Source organism: Acinonyx jubatus, chromosome E3 (assembly GCF_027475565.1).
Source record: "Acinonyx jubatus isolate Ajub_Pintada_27869175 chromosome E3, VMU_Ajub_asm_v1.0, whole genome shotgun sequence".
NCBI lineage: Eukaryota > Metazoa > Chordata > Mammalia > Carnivora > Felidae > Acinonyx > Acinonyx jubatus.
In genome coordinates this window covers 11,572,758-11,593,843 of record NC_069398.1, presented here as the reverse complement: position 1 = coordinate 11,593,843, position 21,086 = coordinate 11,572,758, and the positions used below count along the sequence as shown (strand labels likewise).

At 43.5% G+C, this 21,086-nt stretch overlaps 2 protein-coding genes across 7 annotated transcripts in view; one reads left to right on the top strand and one right to left on the bottom strand.

Moving 5' to 3' along the window:
• ACSM5 (acyl-CoA synthetase medium chain family member 5) overlaps window positions 1–21,086 on the bottom strand; it is a 110,445-nt gene that overhangs the window by 19,289 nt on the left and 70,070 nt on the right. For 3 of the 6 annotated variants that reach the window (XR_008294714.1, XM_053213626.1, XM_053213624.1), the window contains exons 3-4: window positions 3,087–3,305; window positions 766–976 (exon numbers count right to left, since the gene is read on the bottom strand). Coding sequence is in view for 5 of the 6 variants with exons in the window: in XM_053213626.1 (XP_053069601.1) it covers window positions 766–976; window positions 3,087–3,305 (430 nt within the window). In the remaining variant the exon portion in view is untranslated. The other 3 variants (XM_015067188.3, XM_053213623.1, XM_053213622.1) reach the window with 3 other exon arrangements.
• The window catches only part of PDILT (protein disulfide isomerase like, testis expressed), a 42,598-nt gene continuing 30,493 nt past the window's right edge, over window positions 8,982–21,086 (top strand). Inside the window, exons 1-2 of the mRNA XM_015067192.3 lie at window positions 8,982–9,227; window positions 17,117–17,320. Coding sequence (XP_014922678.3) covers window positions 17,119–17,320 — 202 coding nt within the window. The 5' untranslated portion in view covers window positions 8,982–9,227; window positions 17,117–17,118. The remainder of the gene's footprint in view (window positions 9,228–17,116; window positions 17,321–21,086) is intronic.

The following is a 21,086-nucleotide window of genomic DNA, read 5'->3' as shown; positions in this document are numbered from 1 at the left end:
TTCAATAAGAGCATCAGAGGGTCAGCAGAGGCCCTCTGGGTTCTATTGATGGTGTCCTTTTTCTGCCTCTGCTCCTGTGCTGGAAGAATCACCCCAAGAAGATCAATGGTCCATTGCCTTGGCCATTCATAACAGCAGGAGGAGGAATCCTCAAGGGCTAATCTTATGGCTTTGATTATTTTGTCCTTCTCTTTCTTTCCTTGGCAGCTGGTAGATGCTGTGGTGGTGAGAGCCATAAAGTCTAAGAGTGAAAGTAATGGAGATTGACTAGGAAGGTCTCTCATGCATACTTGCATTACTCTCCACACGCTCACAGCTCCCAAACCATGACCAGCAAAAAATATGTTTGGTTTGTTCCACTCAGATTTTTTCTAAAGTTTATTTCATTCTCAACAGTTTTTCTTCCCCCATAAAAATCCAGAGTTTTCTATTACAAAGTCAGAAGTGCTGGAAACACTGGCCCTCATTCACACACGGAAACATCTGGCTGGAGTTGAGAAGCAGTTGCCCCCTTTTGATGAGCCATGTGAGCTCCGCTATCCGGCAGTCACTAGTGCTCCCTACCGCCACACACCGACCTGCTTTCCTCAATTACATTACTACCTGGCCCCCGTGCTCAATCAAGTTTGTGACTGTTAGGCAACGGGGAAGTAAACAAAACTCTACGTAAAGTTCACTTTGCTCCATCTCCCAAACCATGTGGACTCTGCAAAACTCTGGCAGGTGTGTCAGCCCCAAGTGGTAGCCTCAGCCCTGCTCACTGACCTGTCCGTATACATGCCACGCTGACCAGCCACCATTCCGGGAGCCGCGGGAGCACCAGCATCATCCTGTCCCCAGGCTGAAGGCTACACGTGTCCCTCAGCACATTCGCTGCCCTCCTGGACTGCTGCCCCAGCTGCTCAAAGTTCCACTTGACTTCTGCTCCCGCGCCACTGACCCACCAGAATGCAGGGATCGGGGGCCTGTGTCCAGCCTAGATGGCAGTGTAGGCAGAAAAGAAAAGGAAAACATTTGTTGAGGACTTTTGTTTGCTTGTTACTGTTTTATTTGATTTTGTTGCAATAGTGTTTAAATTCAACACAGTGTTCAACAGTGTTCAAACTCAAAACAATATGGAAAGATGCATTGAGAGGCTTCCTCCCATCCTTATGCCCATCTATGTTGCTCCTCACTTCACCTGCCTCAATGAGTAACCAGTATTATTAGTTTCTTGCGTATCTGTTCAGTGTTTCTTTAGTCAAACATTATGTATATTCTGTTTTCCATACCACTTTTTTTAATGCAAAAGGCAGCATATGATTCCTACTGTTTTGTGTCCCCTTTTTTTGAGATATAATTCTCATACCATAAACTTCACTATTCTGAAGTGCACAATTCAGTGGTTTTTAGTATATTCCCAAAGTGCTGTGATCATTGCCACTATCTAATTCCAGAACATTTTCATCATCCCAAAAAGAAACACTGTACAGATTAGCAGTCACTTCCTATTCTCCCCTCTCCCCAGCCCTTGGCAACCACTCATCTACTCTGTCTCTATGGATTTGCCTGTTTTGGATATTTCATATGGATGGAATCATAATATGTGCCAGCACCACTAGTTGGAAAGATTATTCTTTCCCCACTGAATTTTCTTGGCACTTGTGTTGAAAATCAACTGGCCATAGATTTATGGGTTTATTTCTGGACTCTCAATTCTATTCCATCCATCCATCCAGATCTATCCCTATATCAGTGTTACACTGTCTTTTTTTTTTTCTCACACAGGAAAAAAAAATACAGTTATTACTATAACTCTGTAGCAGGTTTGAGTCCTCCAGGGTTGTATTTCTTTTTCAAGGCTGCTGAGGTTATTAAGGGTCCCTTGAATTTCCACATCAATTTTTGGAGGATTTCAGCAAAGAAGTCCCCTGGGATTTTGATAAATATTACATTGAGTATCTATATTAATTAGAGATGTGTTATCATTTTTTTGAAACATTATACTTTCTGCTTCAAGGGCAATCAAGTTTAAAAAACGTACAAGTCAACTTTAAAAAGTCAGACTTCAGGTAATCTGCTAAGTGCATATATAACATAGAGGGTAACATTTTCTGGCAGTCCTTGTTTCCCTAAAGTTGGAGTTCATCAGATGTGTTTTAAAATTTTCCCAAAATTGTCATGAGGCATACGTTATTTTTACATAATGAAGTAATATCTCAGGGGAATTCTTACGGAGATTTATCCGAATCTTTAATGAGCGTTTCTTTAAGAAACACTCCCTGATCTATTCCGGCCTTTGGTAAGTCTCCAGAATTTTAAAAAGTAGATTCTGACAATTTTTCCAAGGTTTTTCATTGCTGTTGCTTTTATAGAGGATAAAATTATAGCAAATCCTGATTCCACCATTTTTGCTGATGTAACCCTGTTTGTATTTATCATTGAGAGAAATCTTCTAAGGACAATGCCAGGTTGGAAAAAGAGCTCAGACTTTGTAGACAGGAACAGGCCCTGGCTCCATCTTCTACCTATGCTTCCCAGGTGGCAGATGGTATGACTCCCATTTGATACATGCGAAAACTAAAGATGAAAAAATATGGGTGAAAAAAATCCAAAGAGCTTGGTGCATTTATCCAAGGTCACACTTCAAGTGGATGAACCATGTCTATCTAACTGCAACCACCTTCATACTTTACTATACCCACGAAAAGTATACTTTTAGTGAATCCACTAATGGTGTTAGTTCCCTCATTGTTTTTCTTTAAACAAGCTCTTCTTAAAGTTAACATAAACAAATTGCTTTGAGATAGTTTATATTCTCCTGCTCTAAATACAAAGTTAGCACCTTTAACATAAATAAAAAGCGAACTATAACATGCAGACAGAGGCACAACAGACACATAAGGAAGGGAAAATAAAGAAGGAAGCATATGAACACAAACACAAAAAGAAATCCAGATAATCAGTTCCTAAAACAGTTTAAATTTTAGGACTTGCAAAACTCCTAGGTCAAAATGTCCACCTATCTTGTAGCTCTGAGTCACAGTGGGGTTCCAGAGGGCAGACTTTGATGCCCAAGCTGGACACTAGGACACAGTGCGCCTCACCTTTTCTAGCTGGCTCCACATGTCCAGTACATCGTGAGCAAAGTTGAAGTACTCAGGCACTGGCTGCCTCCCCAGGCTGATTGCTTCCCAGGTAGCCACAATGTCCTGAGGGTCAAGTAGAGGTGGTGGTTGTCCATGAGGCCCACAGAATCCCCGCGCACTTCTCAGCACCTTGAGGACTCGTCCTCTTAGCCATGGCATCATGTTATTGCCTCTGGTCTGTCACCAAAGAGAAGAGATAGAGCATCATGCTGAATTCTGGACTTTGTGGACAGACTGAGCCTGAGAAGAAACCTGTGGTCAGCCCTGATGGTGACTATAGTGCACACCGACCTGTAAACAGAGTCTTGGAACTCAGTCTTAATACCACCATGTGATTTTGGTCATTTTTTTCTGAGTCTGAGGTCCATGTCTTCCACCTCTCGCTGCCTGTGGACCTCTGGGGGTCTGAGGTCAGTAACTCAGAACCCACTTCCCAAGGCTTCCCAAGCCCACTTTCCCAAGATAAACCCTGAACTAGCTGACAAAGACAAGAAAAGCTTTAGAGCAACACTGCACAATAGAAATACATTGTGAGCTACACCTGTAATGTACAATTTTCTAGTAGCTTCATTCAAAAACATAAAAAGAAAGGGGTGAAATGAATTACAATAATATTTTATTTAATCCATGTGAAAGGTGAAATAAGATGGGGTCATTATGTCAAGGGGTTTTAAAATGAGTCTGGAGGCCATTCAGGAGGTGGGCCTTAACGTTCACACCTCACCAGTGGAACCATGAACTTTTGAACTGGGCCAAACCACAAATATTCCAAGGACTCAGCCTGAATACGTGTTACAATAAGAGACTTTGTTTAGCCTTAGCAACCAATTATATTCAGTCAAGATCAGTTTTCTTCCGCCAACATCAATCAAAATTCGTTGTAAGCAATATATAGAAGCATTCCCTTTTGTCTTTAAAAATCCTTGCCTGTTGCTCCCTGGAGTGGGGGTGGGGCACTATTTGGGTTCCAGCCCTAATCTGTGTTCTCTGAATTGTAATTCTGAGACACCAAATAAACTTTTTTTTTTTTTAGCTTTGCTCTTTCTTTTGGTCAACACCAGCTGTATCCTATAATTTCAACATGTAATCAATGTAAAAAGAAATTACTAAAGAGATAATTTACATTTTTGGGGGGTGGAGGTGGAGGATTGTAAATATGTATCCACTTACAAACACACCTCACTTTGGACAAGCCACATTTCAAGGGCTCAACAGCTGCAAGTGGCTGTGGCTACCATATTGGACAGGGCAATTTTCAGTGTCTTGCTACTCAAGGTCGGTCTATGGGACAGCAGCATCAGCACTCCTGGGAGCTTGGGACAACTGCAGAACCATAGACCGCACCCTAGACATGTGGAATTAGACTCTGCACTTAAAGGGAGCCCGAGTGAGGTGTGTGCACTTGGAAGTTTAAGAAGCAGTAGCCTAGAGGCTACATCCCCAGATGCAGTTTCTTTCCACCAAATTCCTTTTGGTCATTATAATAGTAACAGAATACGGTAATGTAACTGCCAGAGACTAAAAGTTTGAGCTTCCCACCCCCAGATTCTTTTATTAAGTTCTAACCCCCAATGTGATGGTAGCAGGAGGTGGGGGCCTTTGGGAGGTGATTAGGTCCTGAGACCCCAGAGAGCTGGCTTGCCCCTTCTGCCTGTTGAGGAGAATGCAGACCCACTTTGCCAGACCTGCTTTGTCAGACCTGCCTGGTCTGTGAACCAGGAAGGGGGCTCTCACCACACTGGGAATCTGACTGCTACACTTTGATCTTGGACTTCCCAGTCCCCAGAACCATGAGAAATAAATGTTGTTTGAACCACAGCTGCCAAACAGACTAAGACAATAACCAACAATAATAATATATCACAATACCAAGAAGAATGATTATAATTGCCATCTACAGAAGACTTACTGTGTACCAAGCAAGCATTTGGAAAGCGCTTTGTAGATGTTATTTCCTTAAATCCTTACAACTCTAGGATCTAACTGTTCTTTTCTCTGTTTTACAGATAAAGAAAGTGAGGCTTAGAGATGACAGACAAGTGACTTGCAGGTCTCAACTCCCAGAGATGCCCAGGCCCCAGCCTCTGTTGTGGCCGCCAGCCCTGGGGCCTCAGACTCCCCTCCTCTGACCCTCTCCCCCCATTCCTCAGCTCTCCTGAACTCTGCCCCAAGCCTTTTCCTCTGCCTCCCACACCCGGATTCCTCCACCCCTTGACAGCTGATAATTACAGTCCCCAGGCCTCTTTTCCCAGGGCACAAGGCCATTTCAGGCAGGCCCCTTCTGATACCTGTGCTTGAAAGATTTCTCTCTGTAGTACCTTGCTCTTGAACCCAAGAAATGCAAAAGGGCTTCGGTGTTCTGCTTCAGCTGAATACAGGCTTTAATGCCTATAAACATTCAGGTTCCTCCAGGACTGCTGGAGAAGGCAATCTGCTGACTCAGCCTCCCACAGGGAAGTTTGGCCCCAGATGCAGCCAAGAGAGAGCAGAGCCTGAAGCCAGCAGAGGACAAGGTAACTTCAACTGGCCAGCAAGCTTGAAGCCTGTGAGTGTGGCTCCACCAACAAGTTTTTCTCAGAGCTCGCAGGGCTGGGAGATTAAACTCCAGCTCTGGTGGAACGTCTTCCCTGAAAATTCAGGTCACCACGTCATCTGAAAAGAGAACAGGAACTTTATTATGTTCTGGCAGAAAGAATACAATAGTGACAATAATATAAGTCAAACCATGTTCCTTTTCTGCTCCAAATCCTCCAAAGCACAGAGACAAGAAAGTACATCAGTAGTTGCCTGGGGCTGGGTATGTGAACAGGGAATGACTGCAAATGGACACAAGGGATGTCTTTGAGGTGATAGAAATTTTTTATATCGGACTGTGATCACAGCTGCACAAATCTGTAAATGACTAAAAATAATAGCAATAGTAACAATGGCATACTTGAATGAATTTTATGGTATGTAAAATTAAATCTAAAAAAAGGAAAAAAAAGCTTTTTTTGTTTTGTTTTGTTTTGAAACCTCCTATGTCTCCCTGTCTGGCTCAAAGTCCAAGTCAAAGTCCTGCCAGCAGCTGCAAGGCCCCACATGATTTCCTGGCTCTCCCCTCCGGCCCCCTGCTAGCTCTGTTCCAGCCACACTGGCCTGCCTGCCCTTTGTTCTCCCTGCTGCTGGTTAACTGGATCTCTGAGAACAAGAGCAAAAAACATCTTGTCTCATAGTGTTTGCCAATATCTGTGGTTAAATATTCCCACCATGGCCAATTTCAATCAACCAAAGTTTTAAAAACCGGCTTGCAAAGTTCCTGATTATTAACTGTCTCTGGCACACCCCTGTGAGCTGGCTCCAGCCCTGCTTCATTCCTTGTGCTCACTGGCTTCTCTGCCACAAATTTCCTTTCACAGGGTTCACTCACTGTCTCACCACTCACACACAGGCCCCTGCTCAGCATGCCTTCTGCCACGGCCCTAACCCCAACTGGAACCTTCTCCCATCTGACACTTCCCACCTTCCTTCTCTGCTTGATTTTCCTTCTTAGTGTTTATCACTTTCTTTTTTAAATGTTTTTTTTTTTAATGTTTATTTATTTCTGAGAGAGAGCAAGCGCACGTGCAAATGGGGAAGGGGCAGGAGGGAGGCACAGAATCCCAAGCAGACTCCAGGTTCAAAGCTGTTAGCACAGAGCCGGACATGGGGCTCAAACCCGTGAACCATGAGATCATGACCTGAGCTGAAGTTAGCCACTCAACTGACCAAACCACCCAGGTGCCCCAGTGTTTATCACTTTCTAACATTCAATGTATTTTATAAAAAACATTTTTTTCCAGTTTTAATACGAAATGATTGATAGATAAAATTCTATATATTTAAGGTATGTGGCATATGCATTACATAAATGGTTACTACAGTTAAGCTAATTAATACAGCCATCACTTCACCTACCTGCCATTCAATATTTTCTACTCATTCACTTTTGCTGTCTGTCCCCTCCCCCAACCCACACATGCACACTAGAATATCAACTCCACCAGAACATGGATTTTAGATGTTCAGCCGTTTCCTCAGGACTTATAACAGTGTATCTGCCACACTTTAAGAGTTTAATAAATACTTGTTGAGTCAATGAAGAGTAAATGAGAATTAACATTTAGTGAACATTTTTTGTCTGCCAGTCATTGCTATGTGCAGCAAGTGCAAATTGACCTCTGATGTTCTCTGACCTCAGATCACCTGTCTTCCTTAGCACTAGAAGTGGTTCAAAGTCCTTCCGATGGAAAAGGGGCTATGAGTGCCTCCTGGAGAGGATGCTTAGGCATCAGCTGCCTTGCTTTGCAGTGGTTAGCATCACACTGGGTGTTCATCCTCCACTGTGTTTTGTTCCTTGAGGTTCTGGCTTATTTCCTGGCCAGGCTGCTGTTGCCCCTTCCCATGGAGGCAGCTCCTCTTCCTCCCTGCCAAGCATGGCCATAGCAAATCATCTCTTTGACCTTCAAATTCCACTTCCTCAGTGCCTAGGCCTCTAATGGGTCCCAGGCAACCACTCTTATCTGCAAATCTGCAGCCAGATCTAAAGATACATTCTCTAGTCTCAGGAAGGTGGATGGTCAGATGACCTGCTTTTCAGAGGACCTGAAGTCAATTTCACTGCTATCCATCAGTATTTGATAAGAATCCAGCCACACAGAACTGGAGGCTACAAATTCTGACAATAATTCTGCTGCTACTGCTAATAATACAATAACTGCCTTTCATTTAGTCATTCAACAAACATCTTTAAGCACCTATTAGCTGCTAGGCAAAGTAAAGTATAAGGAATTTAAAAGGTGATTGCTACTGTGATGAAAACTAAAGCCTAGAAAGAGACAGAAAGTACCTAAGAGGATTGGGGAGGTTAACGGTTTTAAACAAAGTGATGGGGAAAAGGCCCAGGCTGAGAAAGTGATGTTTGAGCAAAGACTTACAGGAGATAAGACAGTAAACCTGGGTGAAGAGCCGACTATAGAAGAAACTGATATGGGAAACAAAGGCAGAAGGAAATGGCAGATAAAATTGAATTTCCTTATATCCTGCAGCCTGTTGACAAATACTTAAGGCAGGCAGAGTAAAAGTTTCTCAGGGAACTCCCTGCTGTCTTAATGCTAATGCTTTGCTGGAGGGAAAAACAACCTTAGGGTGACAGTAGCTAGGCCTCCAGTATCCTGGGAGTCTTCTTTAGCATATGAACTCCCAAGTATATAACCAGTCTATCCACAGGGTCCTGGGCAGCTCTTTCTGCCCAAGGGTTTTGTCCCCTGGCTTTAATACAATCACCTTTTTGCACCAAAGACATCTCCAAGAATTCTTTCCTGGCTGTCAGCTCCAAACCCCATGAACCCCCCTCATCACCCCAAAACCTCATCAGAAACCACGAGTGCCCCTGAGGTGGGAGAGTGACTGTCATATTGGAGGAGTGACAAGAAGGCCAGTGTGGCTGCAGCAGGGAGTGGGAGAGAGGCTAGGAGAGGAGACAAGGGCCAGCTTTCTGCCCTCCAGGTCCCTTGCAGCTCACTTTGGCCAGTCAGCTCCGTTAACCCTTCCAACAGCCCTGTGAGTTCTATGCCATTTTACACGTGACAAAACTGAGCCTCAGAAAGGGTGAGCGACATGCCCAAGGACACCCAGCTATTCAGGGACAGAGCTGGGATTACAATTCCAATGTTTAGACACTTCTGTGCCACCCTGTACCACTCTAGGCCGGGATGTATTTTGTTTCTGGTGCTCCCTGTGACCTCCAGCCCCACCCCTGTGCTTGGGCAAGCTCCTCTCAGCAAGGGCAGGGCCTTCTTACCCAACAATGGCCATTCTTATCCAGGGCCACCCTGGTCTCCAGAACCCCAGAATGTGGAACACTGCTGCTCAGGCTGCTGTGGTTCCCGTGTGTCTGGGAAGGGTCTTCATTTTTGCCTCTGGATTTCTTTAGGAAACTCGGCGGCCTCCGGGTCCTACTCTGTCACAAAGGGAAACCAGGAATCTGTTATTCAGGCCACGACTCCCCTCCTCAAGTGTCCCGGAGTTTGCTGCCCCAGCTTGGCCCAGTGGGCCTGCGTGTAACCAGACTTCCTACAGGTATGGGCTTGAATGAAATGGCAATTCTGATGGATGGGCCCTGCCCTGGCCACATTCCTTCTGCCAGGATGGTTAAAATTTAAGTGTGGTTTACTGCGAAGATGGCTACACATTAGTATCACCTAAAGAAACTCACCGCACCCCATACAGACCAATGAAATTACACCTAGTGTATTTGGGTTCAAACATCAGTATTTTCTTGAGGTTCCCCAAGAGATTCTAATGGGCGGTAATGGTTGAGAATCACTGAAATACACTGTGGGGTTTGTGTGAGAATTAAATTAGATCATTTGTTCATTCATTCATTAAAAAACATTCACTGAGTTCCAGATCTGCACAAGGCACTGTTCTAGGAGGTGGGAAAACAGCTGTGAACAAAGGCACTTACAGGAAAAAGTTTAGAAATGTAAACTGTGGAGCCCCTGGATGGCTCAGTGGGTTAATCGTCTGACTTCAGCTCAGGTCATCACCTCACAGTTAGTGAGTTCAAGCTCCATGTCGGGCTCTGTGCTGACAGCTCAGAGCCTGGAGCCTGCTTCGGAGTCTGTGTCTCCCTCTCTCTCTCTGTCCTTCCCCTGCTCATGCTCTGTCTGTCTCTCAAAAATGAATAAACGTTAAAAAAAATTTTTAATAAAAAAATAAACCGTGTACACTCAGAAATAATAATACAGGATTTGAAGCAAATGGGGGTGATGTGGCCGAGAATGCTGGAGGCAAAGGTAGTGGGGAGACAGAGTGGCCTGGGAAGACCCCCCTCAGAGGAGCTGGTGTTAGGGACGTGAATGACCAAAAAAGGTTACAGATCAGGAAAAGGGTGTTCCAGGCAGAGGCAAAGGTCCCAAGCAGTGTCTGCCTTAGGAGAGGGAAGGAACTGGCCTGGCTGACATGCTGACATAGGAGGGAGAGCACAGGGCTGAGGTTACAGGAAACGGGATGATGGAGTCCTGAGATGCCACCATATCGTATGTGATGGCAGGCCCCTGGACTTCTCCATAAGACAGTGATATGATCTAAGCTGTGTTTTAGAAGGAAATCTCTAAATTCTGTGTGAGGAATGGATTGGGAGGAGAGCAAAAAGGATGTAAGTAGAGAGGAGGCCACTGCTCCAACTGGACCAGAGATGATGCTGGCTAGAACAGGAGGCTCTCAGTGTTGTAGACCAGGGACATTTAGTGCTCAGAGCAGTGGTAGCTGGTAGCAAGGCCTTCTGCATTAACTACTCTTATTCTTATTTATTCTTATTCATAAGAGTTTTCTATGATGGCACTCCTCCCTGTGTGGGGGTGGAGGGTAGAGGCTGGATCTAGGCTTGGAATTTGTGTGGCTGGGGCTGAGGGTTCCCCAGAGGGACACAGAGGAGCCACCAGGATTATCAGGCCAGAGCGGTGGGTGCAGGGAGAACCGGGGTTCCGGACAGGAGCAGGGGTCTGGGTGGGGTTGAGGGCACAGTGTCAGGGGTTGAGTCACAATGGGGTCCAGAGTTTGAGGAGGAGCTCTGTGATGAATCAAGGCTGAGCTGTGGTCAGAGAGGGTTGCAGGAAAGAGTAAAGGGTGTGGTGTGGAAGGTGGAAGGTGGGGGAAGAGAAAGAGAAACGGGGTGGGGGGGAGACAGAGAGAGACAGAGACACACACACACACACACACACACAACCTGCCCCCCTCCCACTCTTTTCCTGGAAATGTATATAGTTCACTTTTTTGCTCCCTTTAGTTGCTAAACAAAATTCAACTGAGTAAATTTTAAAGATCTTATTGGCTTTATTCAATGATTAATGAATCAGGCAGTATCCCATGTAGCAGATGTTTGTTTGCTTTCATGTTTATTTATTTATTTTGAGAGACAGAGAGCACAAGCGGCGGGAGGATTAGAGAGAGAGAGGGAGAGAGAGAATCCCAAGTAGGCTCCCCTCTGTCAGCACAGAACCCAACTGGGGGCTCGATCCCATGAACCATGAGATCACGACCTGAGCTGAAATCAAAAGTCAGACACTTAATGGACTGAACCACCCAGGCACCTCTTTGCTGGTTTCTTTTTTTTTTTTTTTTTACAAGTATTCCTCAGCTTTGTTATTTGTATATTTGTTTATTCTTACTGAAATGTAATTAACCTACAGTGTTATATTAGTGTCTGGTGTGCAATACGATTCAACATTTCTATGCATTACTCAGAGCTCATCACAATAAGTGTACCCTTAATCCCCTTCATCTGTTTCACCCATCCACCCACCCACCTCCCCTCTGGTAACCACCAGTTTGTTCTCTGTATTTAAGATTCTCTTTTTTTGTTTGTCTCTTTTTTTTCTTTTTTTATTCATTTGTTTTGTTTCTTAAATTCCACATATGAATGAAATCATATGGTGTTTGTCTTTGTCTTACTTATTTCATTTAGCATTACACTCTCTAGGTGTATGCATTGCAAATGGCAAGATTTCATTCTTTTTTTTATGGCTGAATAATATTCTGTTGTATGTATACACCACATCTTCTTTACCCATTCATCTATGGTGTACACGTAGGTTGCTTTCATCTCTTGGCTATTGAAAATAATGCTGTAATAAACATAGCGTTACTTTATTTTTTCAGATTAGTGTTTTTGTTTTCTTTGGGTAAATATCCATCAGTGGCATTACTGGATCATATGGTAATTTCAGTTTTAATTTTTTGAGAAAATTCCACCCTGTTTTCCACACTGGCTGCACCAGTTTGCATTCCTACCAATAGTGCAAGAGGATTCCTTTTTCTCCACATCCTTGCCAACACTTGTTATTTCCTGTCTTTTTGAGTCTAACCATTCTGACAGGTATGAGGTGGTATCTCATCATGGTTTTCATTTGCATTTCCTTGACAGTGAGTGATATTGAGCATCTTTTCACGTGTCTTCTGGCCATTAACATGCAGGAATACTCTTGTCAAAGGTCTTTGGGGGAGCCCACCATAGCCCTGATCAGCCTGGCCTGCACTCCGATGCTCTGCCATCCACTCAGGCCAAATGACTCGCTTTGGTTGATTTCATTTGACTGCGTGGTTCTCTCTCTTTTTTTTTTTTTTTTAACATTTATTTTTGAGAGAGAGTGTGTGAGCAGGGCAGGGGCAAAGAAAGAGAGGGAGACACAGAATCCAAAGCAGGCTCCAGGCTCCATACTGTCAGCACAGAGCCTGATGCAGGGCTCAAACCCACGAACCTCAGGATTATGACCTGATCCAAAGTCAGGCACTTAACCAACTGAGCCACCCAGATGCCCCGATCGCATGGTTCTCAACCTACAGACTGCAAGACAGAATTATCTGTGACTATCAATGGCAACACATGGATCTCATTTGGACCCCAATTCAATCAAACTTTATGAGATAACTGGGTTAATTTTCCCACTGTTTGGATATTTGGTAAGAAGTTATTGTTCATTCTGTTAAGTAGGATAATAGTATTGTGGTTATGTTTTATTTTTTAAAAAAATACCTTTTAATGATTCATAATTCATCATTTATGGATGAAATAATGTTAAGATATGGACTAGCTTCAAAACAGTTCAGGGCAGGAAGTGATAAGAATGTAAACAAGATTGGTAGTGACAGTAAACCTAGTTGAATGATGCTGGAGGCACACCAACCAGTCTACTTTTGCATATATTCAAAATTTTCCAAATAGAAAGTTAAAAATAAAAGAATCATTTGGGGAGCTTTTAAAACATACAGCTATCTGGGCACTACTCTAGTGATTCTGAATTAGTTGGTCTGGGTAGAGGCCTAGCATAAGTACTGTTTAAACAGCTCCATGTGAATTTCAGGATAAGAAGTGCTAATGGAGCACAGGTTCTTTATCATATGCTCACAACTACCTTGGGAGGCAGGCACTACTCACTCATTCTACAGATGGAGATGCTAAGCTCTAATAGTGGACTTACAAATTTGAGGAGTCCAAGATCTAAGGTGTGAGTGAAATGTAGGGGCATGGGCAGCATGGTGATTTAGATGCTAAGTTTGAGAACTTTTCAGGCAGAGAAGCAGATAATAAATACTTTTGGTGTCATTGGCCACATACAGTCTCTGTTGCAACTACTGAACTTGGCATTATAGTTAAAGCAGCCAGACAATAGCAAAAGAATGGATGTGGCCGTGATCCAATAACACTGAATTTACAGGAACAGGCAGGGAGTCAGTTTGCTGAACGCTGGTTTACACCACAGGCATTGGGCTTAGATGTACCTGAGCCCACGTGCTCCTTCATCTACCTGTTGGGTGGTTTTGTATGAGTCTCCACCTTGGTGAAGGGGGCATCATAACTGTACCTACTTCATAGACATGCTGTAAGGGTTAACAAGATGGTGAAGGTAAAGCTCAAATACTAGCTTAATACATAATGATGTTACTTAGTATTATGGGCTAGCCTGATACCGGGTACTGGGGCTGCAATGGTCAGCAAAGAGTCAGGGTTGGGGTTTCAGTGCATAGGAGAAACAGGGTAGGGTCCCTGTGATACTGTGATTTGTAAGTGTTACACAAAATTCACCCTAGGAAATTTGAAGATCTAATTGGTTTTATTAAGCAATTCATGACTCAGGCAGCATCCAATCTAGCAAGTAGAGAGATGCTCCCAGGGGTTGTACAAAATGGAAGGTTTTTATAGGCAGGAGAATGGGGCAACATGTTATTAGCCAACAAATGAAAGTATTGTTTCAGGCCAGAGCATCTTTTGTTGGGAAGGTAAAAGCATGTTTTTTTGTTGTTTTTGTTGTTTTTGTTTTTTTTAATCATGCAGATTATCTTACTACTGCTGATCAGGAAATTTCAGGTTGACTTTTAAAAGGTCACATTCCTATGTATACAATGGAATATTACCCAGCCATCAAAAAGAATGAAATCTTGCCATTTGTAACTACTTGGACGGAGCTAGAGTGTATTATGCTAAGCAAAATAAGTCAGTCAGAGAAAGACAAATACCATATAATCTCACTCATATGTGGAATTTAAGAAACAAAACAGATGAACATGTGGGAAGGAGAAAAAGAGAGAGAGAAGGAAACAAACCGCGAGAGACTCTTAAAGATAGAGTACAAACTGGGTGTTGATGGAGGGAGGTGGGTGGGGGATGGGCTAGATGGGGGATAGGTACTAAGGAGGGCACTTGTTATGATGAGCACTGGGTGTTGTATGGAAGTGATGAATCACTGAATTCTGTTCTGAAACCAATGCTGCACTGTATGTTAACTGACTAGAATTCAAATAAAAATTTTAAAGAAAAAAATTACAAATAGAAGGTCACATTCCTGGGGTAGGTTGAAACTGCAATTAAGTCTTGCTTCCTATGGGGGGGGATGCAAATTACTCTATTGGGGCTTGTTTTTCTTTTTTAACATAAATATATATATATTTGGGCATTCAGATGACCAGATACATTCTGATATCTATTTGGTCTTCATCCATAGTTCCTGGACCAAAACCCTTGGAATTTCCTGAGCAATAAAAGCAAAGGAGCATCTTTTGTTACAACATTTGGTCTCTTGTCTTCAGTTCCTAAAAAAAATGCTTCAGAGCATAAACCACAGGGTACTCAGAACCCCTTTCTTTAAAAAACAAAACAAACCAAAAAAACCCATTCTTACAATTTGAGTCCCGACTTGCAAGTGCCTGGTCCCTGCTGTGAGTTTCAAAGGCCTGCTTTGCAACCCCGAATCAAAAATCTGGCTCTGTCCTCTGTTGCAGTCTCAGCCCTCCCCTCCAAGGCAGGACTTGATTGAATGATGGAAGGTACAGGGTATCAGGGTGGGGGAGCCTCAGTTAATGTCTCAAAATATTGTCCACTGCACCTATTTTGCAGTGGGTCACTAGAGAGACAGTATATCATTGTGGTTAGGGGCATGGATTCTGTAGCTAGATTGCCTGGGTCTATGACCTATGAGCTGTGTGACCTTTCTGTGCCTTGTTTTATAGTCATTAAATGAGGATTATAATAATGCTATTCCTACCTCATAGGGTTGTCATAAGAGATGTGATGGCACTGGAACAGTGCCTGGCACATGACAAGTATGTTAAGTACCTTTTTACTCATAAAATTTAGAGCTAGAGTTGGTCACATTCTCTATATTTTAGGCCGAAAAATTACATTAGATCTATTTTTTAAAAGCCTTCAGATAGTCTGACAAACCTATTTCCCAGGCAAAAATCATTTATTCATTCTTTCATGTATTTATTCTCACCACTTGTCCATTTTCCTACCATAAATACCAGGTGCTAGGACTACAGCAGTCAACAAAGAAGTTAAAATACTTATAAATTTAATCCAAAGGTGTGACGTAGAATATACCTGCTATAGGTCATTTCCTTTTCTTTCTTTCTTTCTTTCTTTCTTTCTTTCTTTCTTTCTTTCTTTCTTTCTTTCTTTCTTTCTTTCTTTTTTCTTTCTTTCTTTCTTTCTTTCTTTCTTTCTTTCTTTCTTTCTTTCTTTCTTTCTTTCTTTCAAGTTTATTTATTTTGAGAGAAGAAAGAGCGTGAGCAGAGGAGGACCAGAGACAGAGAATCTCAAGCAGGTTTGGTGCTGGCAGTGCTGAGTCCAACACAGGGCTCCATCCCACAAACCGTGATATAATGTCCTGAGCCAAAACCAAGAGCTGGACGTTTAACTGACTCAACCACCCAGGCACCCACTCCTACCTGCTATAGGTCTTCTTCTTCAAGACACTCAGGTAGTCCACGCTACACAGAGAAATAGCTCTATGCTTCAGGAGTACTTACAAAGATCTGAAGAGGTGATTCTATGCTCTAAATTGTTAGGGAAGACAGGAAGACAGGAAGACATAATTAGGGAAAGTGGAACTTACAGAAAGGAAGCTTCTGATCCAGACCATTCTACCATTCTAACAATTAAAAAATGTAGAAAGAAAGAAAGAAAAGAAAGAAAAGAAAGAAAATGAAAAAAAGAAAGAAAGGAAAAGAAAAAAAGGAATGTACTTTTATAGGAAAGTACCTAGGATATATTTCACATTATGGAGCAAGAAAATCAGAACACTGAACAATATGCATAGCTGAGTCCATTTATGCTTAAAATTGTACATTCAAATGTGCATTTATATAGGAATTTTCAATATGTATAAGGATCCATTCCAAACTGTTAATAGTAGCTTTCTCAGAGGTGGGACTCTGAGAGACATTTTTATTTTCTACTTAACATGTTTTTATTGTATTGCTTGGAATTTTTACAAGTGTGACCTACAATTATGACTTAAAAAAATGTTTGTTTATTTATTTATTTTGAGAGAGAGAGAGAGAGAGGGAGGCAGAGGGAGAAAGAGAATTCCAAGCTGACTCCATGCTGTCAGCACAGAGCCCGAGGGGCTCAATTCCTGGCACCTCATGACTTTTAAAAGAAATATTTACAGTTGAGAAAAACTGTTCAAAAATCAAATGGGATACATGAGTGAGAAGTGAGGTCATGAGCTTCCCATTATAAGGGGCATTCAAGCAGGAGCTGGAGGAGTGTGAAGCAGAAGCGGTGATGGGGAATTTACCCCTTATTTCTGGGGTCCAGAGGCTCATCCCAGGACTCTGGAGTGGGACTCATCTCTACCATAGTCTCACCTATTGCCTGGGAAGCCAGTGGGCTCAAATGCTGGCATGTGATTTGGCTTCGTGGAGCTCTGAGCAGGGCCCTGCTGCTCTGAACTATCCCTGCACAGTTTACGTAGGGGCTGAGGTTAAGCTAACACTTTGCATCTCTTCCAGTGCTACTGCCATGTGTGGGCACTGCTAGGGAGCAGTGGGCCATGGTCGGGCTGTGTTCTCCATAAACAAACTGGCTGGGCAGGGAAGGAGAGTCGGGGAGGGAATGATGACCTGGTGCCCTACCACCTGTGTTGATAAGGGCTCCTGTTCCTCCTTGTGGCCCTACAAAATAGCCATGGAGCTGCTATGGATCTCCCTGCTGCTGGCTGCCTCTCGCGGCTCCACTGTCCAGGGCTTCCCAGAGGGGGACGTCAAGGAAGCCAGCATCAACATATCCCAGCCTTTGCATATTGTGGAGGAAGGCAACCTGCTGGTGCTAACACCTGCTGGCCTGACCCAGATGCTGAACCAGACCCGCTTCCTCATGGTGCTCTTCCGTGAGTGTCCCCCACTCCTGGGTGATGGGTGATGGGTAGGGTGAGATCTATCTCTTTGCTCCTGGAAGCCAGAGAAGTCTTATATATTGCTGAACAGATGAGAACACATATTATTAACATATTTAAAATTAATATGGATATACTATCATTCCCGATTTCCAGATGAGAATGCTGAGGTCCAGGGATGTTAAGCAATTTGCAAAATACTACGCTCGATTTAGTCTTGATTTGTATGTTGCTCCTCTGTACCACTGAAGGTAAAAAGCCAACTTTTACTCATCAGTGTCTTTGTATTCTGAAATTCAACTTTCCCCTCTGTTACGAGGGCAGGAGCATCCCGACCATACTGGATTGTTGTAAAGATTAAATGAGATAACATGTTAAGTGGCTGGAACACAAGCAGAGGGCAATAAATGGTGGCAGCTATGGGCAAGCTCTTGAGCGAAGATTTGCAGACCATCACCTTTATCTGAACTCTGCCTGTCCACTTTTGTTGTTTGGACTGTTGTTCTTCATTTCAGTGGACATTTCTTCTTTTCCCTGGGGCACTGGGCACAGAGCTGTGCCCTTGGGAGGGATTTTCATAACAGCCCTCACATAGCCAGTACTAACTGTGTGCTGGGCACTGTCCTTAGTGCCCCACGAAACGTTAAGTTAGTTGATCTTCACAACAACCCAGCATGGTGGCACCATTTGTCTCCCTATTTTATAGCTGAGGAAGCAGAAGCTCAGAGAGGCCAAGCGATTTGCCCAAGGTCACAGAGCTCACAAGTGGGGACTACAAACCTTGTGCCACACCACTTCCCACGTGCAAGGATTGGGAGGATACAGAAAGTAGATGTCAACACTGGATTCCAGAATCCTGCCTCCAGAGCCACTCCTGGGAAATGTCTGGCTGTTTGTCAGTCCCCAAAGACCTGCTGCTGGGCTGTACCTGGCCTGACTAGCATCCAGATTCCCTGAAGCCTGGCAAGGACTCAGGTTCCAGAGCTGGGCAGTGAGGTACAAGTGCTGCCCCTTCTTGGTTTCTGCCCCTTTCCATGCAGCCCCTCCCCCTACATTCTCTTCTCCTCCTCTTGGTTGCTGCTGTGGCATAGCCCTTTCTCCCTTCTGTCAGTTTGCCTTCCACTAACCCTGATGCCTCAAAGGCTTCCTTTTCTCTCCAGTGTGACCAGTGCATGTCCTGGGATGAAGTTCAGTGCTTAGAGGTTCACGGTCCTAGGCTCAAACGCAGGACTCTGCCACTTACTGGTCAGATGACCTTGAGCAGGTGACCTGGATCACTCTGAGCCTCTCTTTACTTGGCTGTGAAATAGGGAATTTAGCAATAGGATATAATTCCTAGTGTGCTTCTCACAGTGCCTAGTGCATAATAAGAACTTAAGAAATGTTTTGGCTGCCATTCTCTTTATCATTATTAGATTCCTCTGCACAAACATGCTAATAATTTCTCCCTTGCAGGTTGCTGTGGTGATGAAAATGGGTTCAAGTATGCAGTCATGAGTGCCTAGTGAGCACCCATTGGGCACAACTATTATTATTGCATTCTGATTCATCCTACTTTTACTCAGCTCTGCTCAGTGCCAGGCCTTGGGTGGGTCCGATGGGAGCCCCAGAGTAAAGAGGCCTTGGTTTCTGCTCTCCGAGACTTTGTAGTTGAATCCATACTCATGCCATTAGGATAGTCTGAACTGTATACACTGAGTGTCTCATGCAGAAGTGACAGCTTGGAATTGTCCTCAGAAATGGTTCTCCAAGCTACAAACCAGCTGAGCAGCCTCCTCTGGCTTAACTCCTGCATCCTCGCATCCTAGAATGCGCTAGGGTCTCCAGTCCAATTCAAATGCATCTTGAAACTTGAAGGTTGGCCTGAAGTGAGAGAAATCTTCACTATTTGGCCTCCCAGTGATGCCCAGTGATGGGCAATCTTTAGCCAGAGCAGTGGAGTGAACCCTTTGGAATCTATTGTTACTGACATCAGTATTTACCAAAGACCACATGCCAAGCACTGGTAAATCCTAAAGTGTGTTGTTGTTGTTGTTGTTGCTTTTTATAACTTGACTCACCCACACACTTTGTCTATAGATGACATCAAGGTTTGGAGTAAAGTACACAAGTTTGGGAGCCAGGCAAGCCTGAGTGTAAAGTTCACTGCCATGAACTAGATATGTGGCCTAAGGTACATTTCTTTGTTTCTCACCTTCTTTATCTGTGAAGTGGGAATAATGAAAGTGGTAGAGTCATTATAGGGATTGACTAAACATCTATGAAGGATCTGGCACATGGAAAATGCTCAGTAAATGAGTCTTCATCCTCCCTTGGCCCCAAACACATGATCAACTTTGTATCAGCTAGGACTGGGTTCAGCTTCAAGGAATAAAAAAAAAAAAAAAATCTGCTAATGATGACTTAAATCCAAGATTTATCTCATATTCTCATATGTAGACCAGGGATAGGCAATCAATGGCTGTCCTAGCAGCTTCACAGTATCAAGGACCCAGGCTCCTCCTATCTTCTTGCTCCATCACCCCTGATATATTGTATGTAGCTTGCGGTCACAAGATGGTTGTGGCACTTCTTGCATTGCACTGCACATTTTGCTAGGGAAAAAGAGGGACAGGCAAATAGCAAAAGGACAAAATACATGCCAGCCAAGTATGTTCCTTGAAAAAAACAAAAACAAAAAAAAAACTTTTTCAGAAGCTCCACCAGTGACTTTTGTTATATCTTATTGGCTAGAACTGTGCCATGGCTATTCCCAAATGAGGAGTCTGAGATGGTGAATATTTTGGGTTTCTGTCCTCAATGGTTCAGGAAGCAAAGAGCTTGGGAATGGCTGATTCACAGTATTTGCCACAAGATCCAAGGTTGTAGGCTAATTTAAGTGTGCCAAACATCTTACTAGTTCTTTGTACATTGTGGCTCAATTTTTAAGGCTAGATGAATGAAGTCCTTTAATGAAACGAATTCTAAAAATGATTGCCCACCTTTGTACCCAAACTCTTTCATTGTTCTGATTTTGATTAGATATTTTAAAGATCACTGTGTTCGGGAAAGCTAACTGCTACAACAAACCCCAAATCTAGTTTTGTAAAGGTTGATTTCTTAAATCTTAGTCTCAGGCAGGTCTGCAGAGAAACTTTGCTCCATACAGTCATTCAAGTGCCCAGGGTCCTTCCATCTAGTGACCCAAGCATCCCTTAGGGCCTAGGGTACTCCACTGAATCCTCTGCCTCCAGCCAGGAAATGGATTGAGAGACACAGGACATGCTTCTGGGCCAGGCCAGCCCTGGAAATGGTGCACATCAGTGTTATTCAAAGTGTGGTCTATGGACCAGCAATGCCAGCATCACATAGGAGCTTGTTAGAACTGCAAAATACCAGGCCTTGCTCCAGACCTACTGAGTCAGAGTCCCAGGTGATTCACATTCATATTACAGGGTGAGAAGCACTGTTTAACACCACTTCTGCCTGCATTCCAATGGCCATAGCTCTGCAAGAGAGGCTGGGAAACAAATTCCAATAGTATAAATGAAGAGGCAAAAGAAATCGGTTTTGAGGAACACGTGGCATTATCTGTCTTAATCACATTATGTAAAAGCCTTGAAACGGCTTTTGATCAAGTGCAACCTGAAGCTGGGGTGGCTGAGAGGCAGCCGGGTGGTATAAGATCTTCTAGACATTGAACCACCAGGAATAGTTTTCTCTTCTGGGCAGGAATGTCAGCAACTGTTTCCTACGTAGGGTTGGCTTTATGGACTGTTTG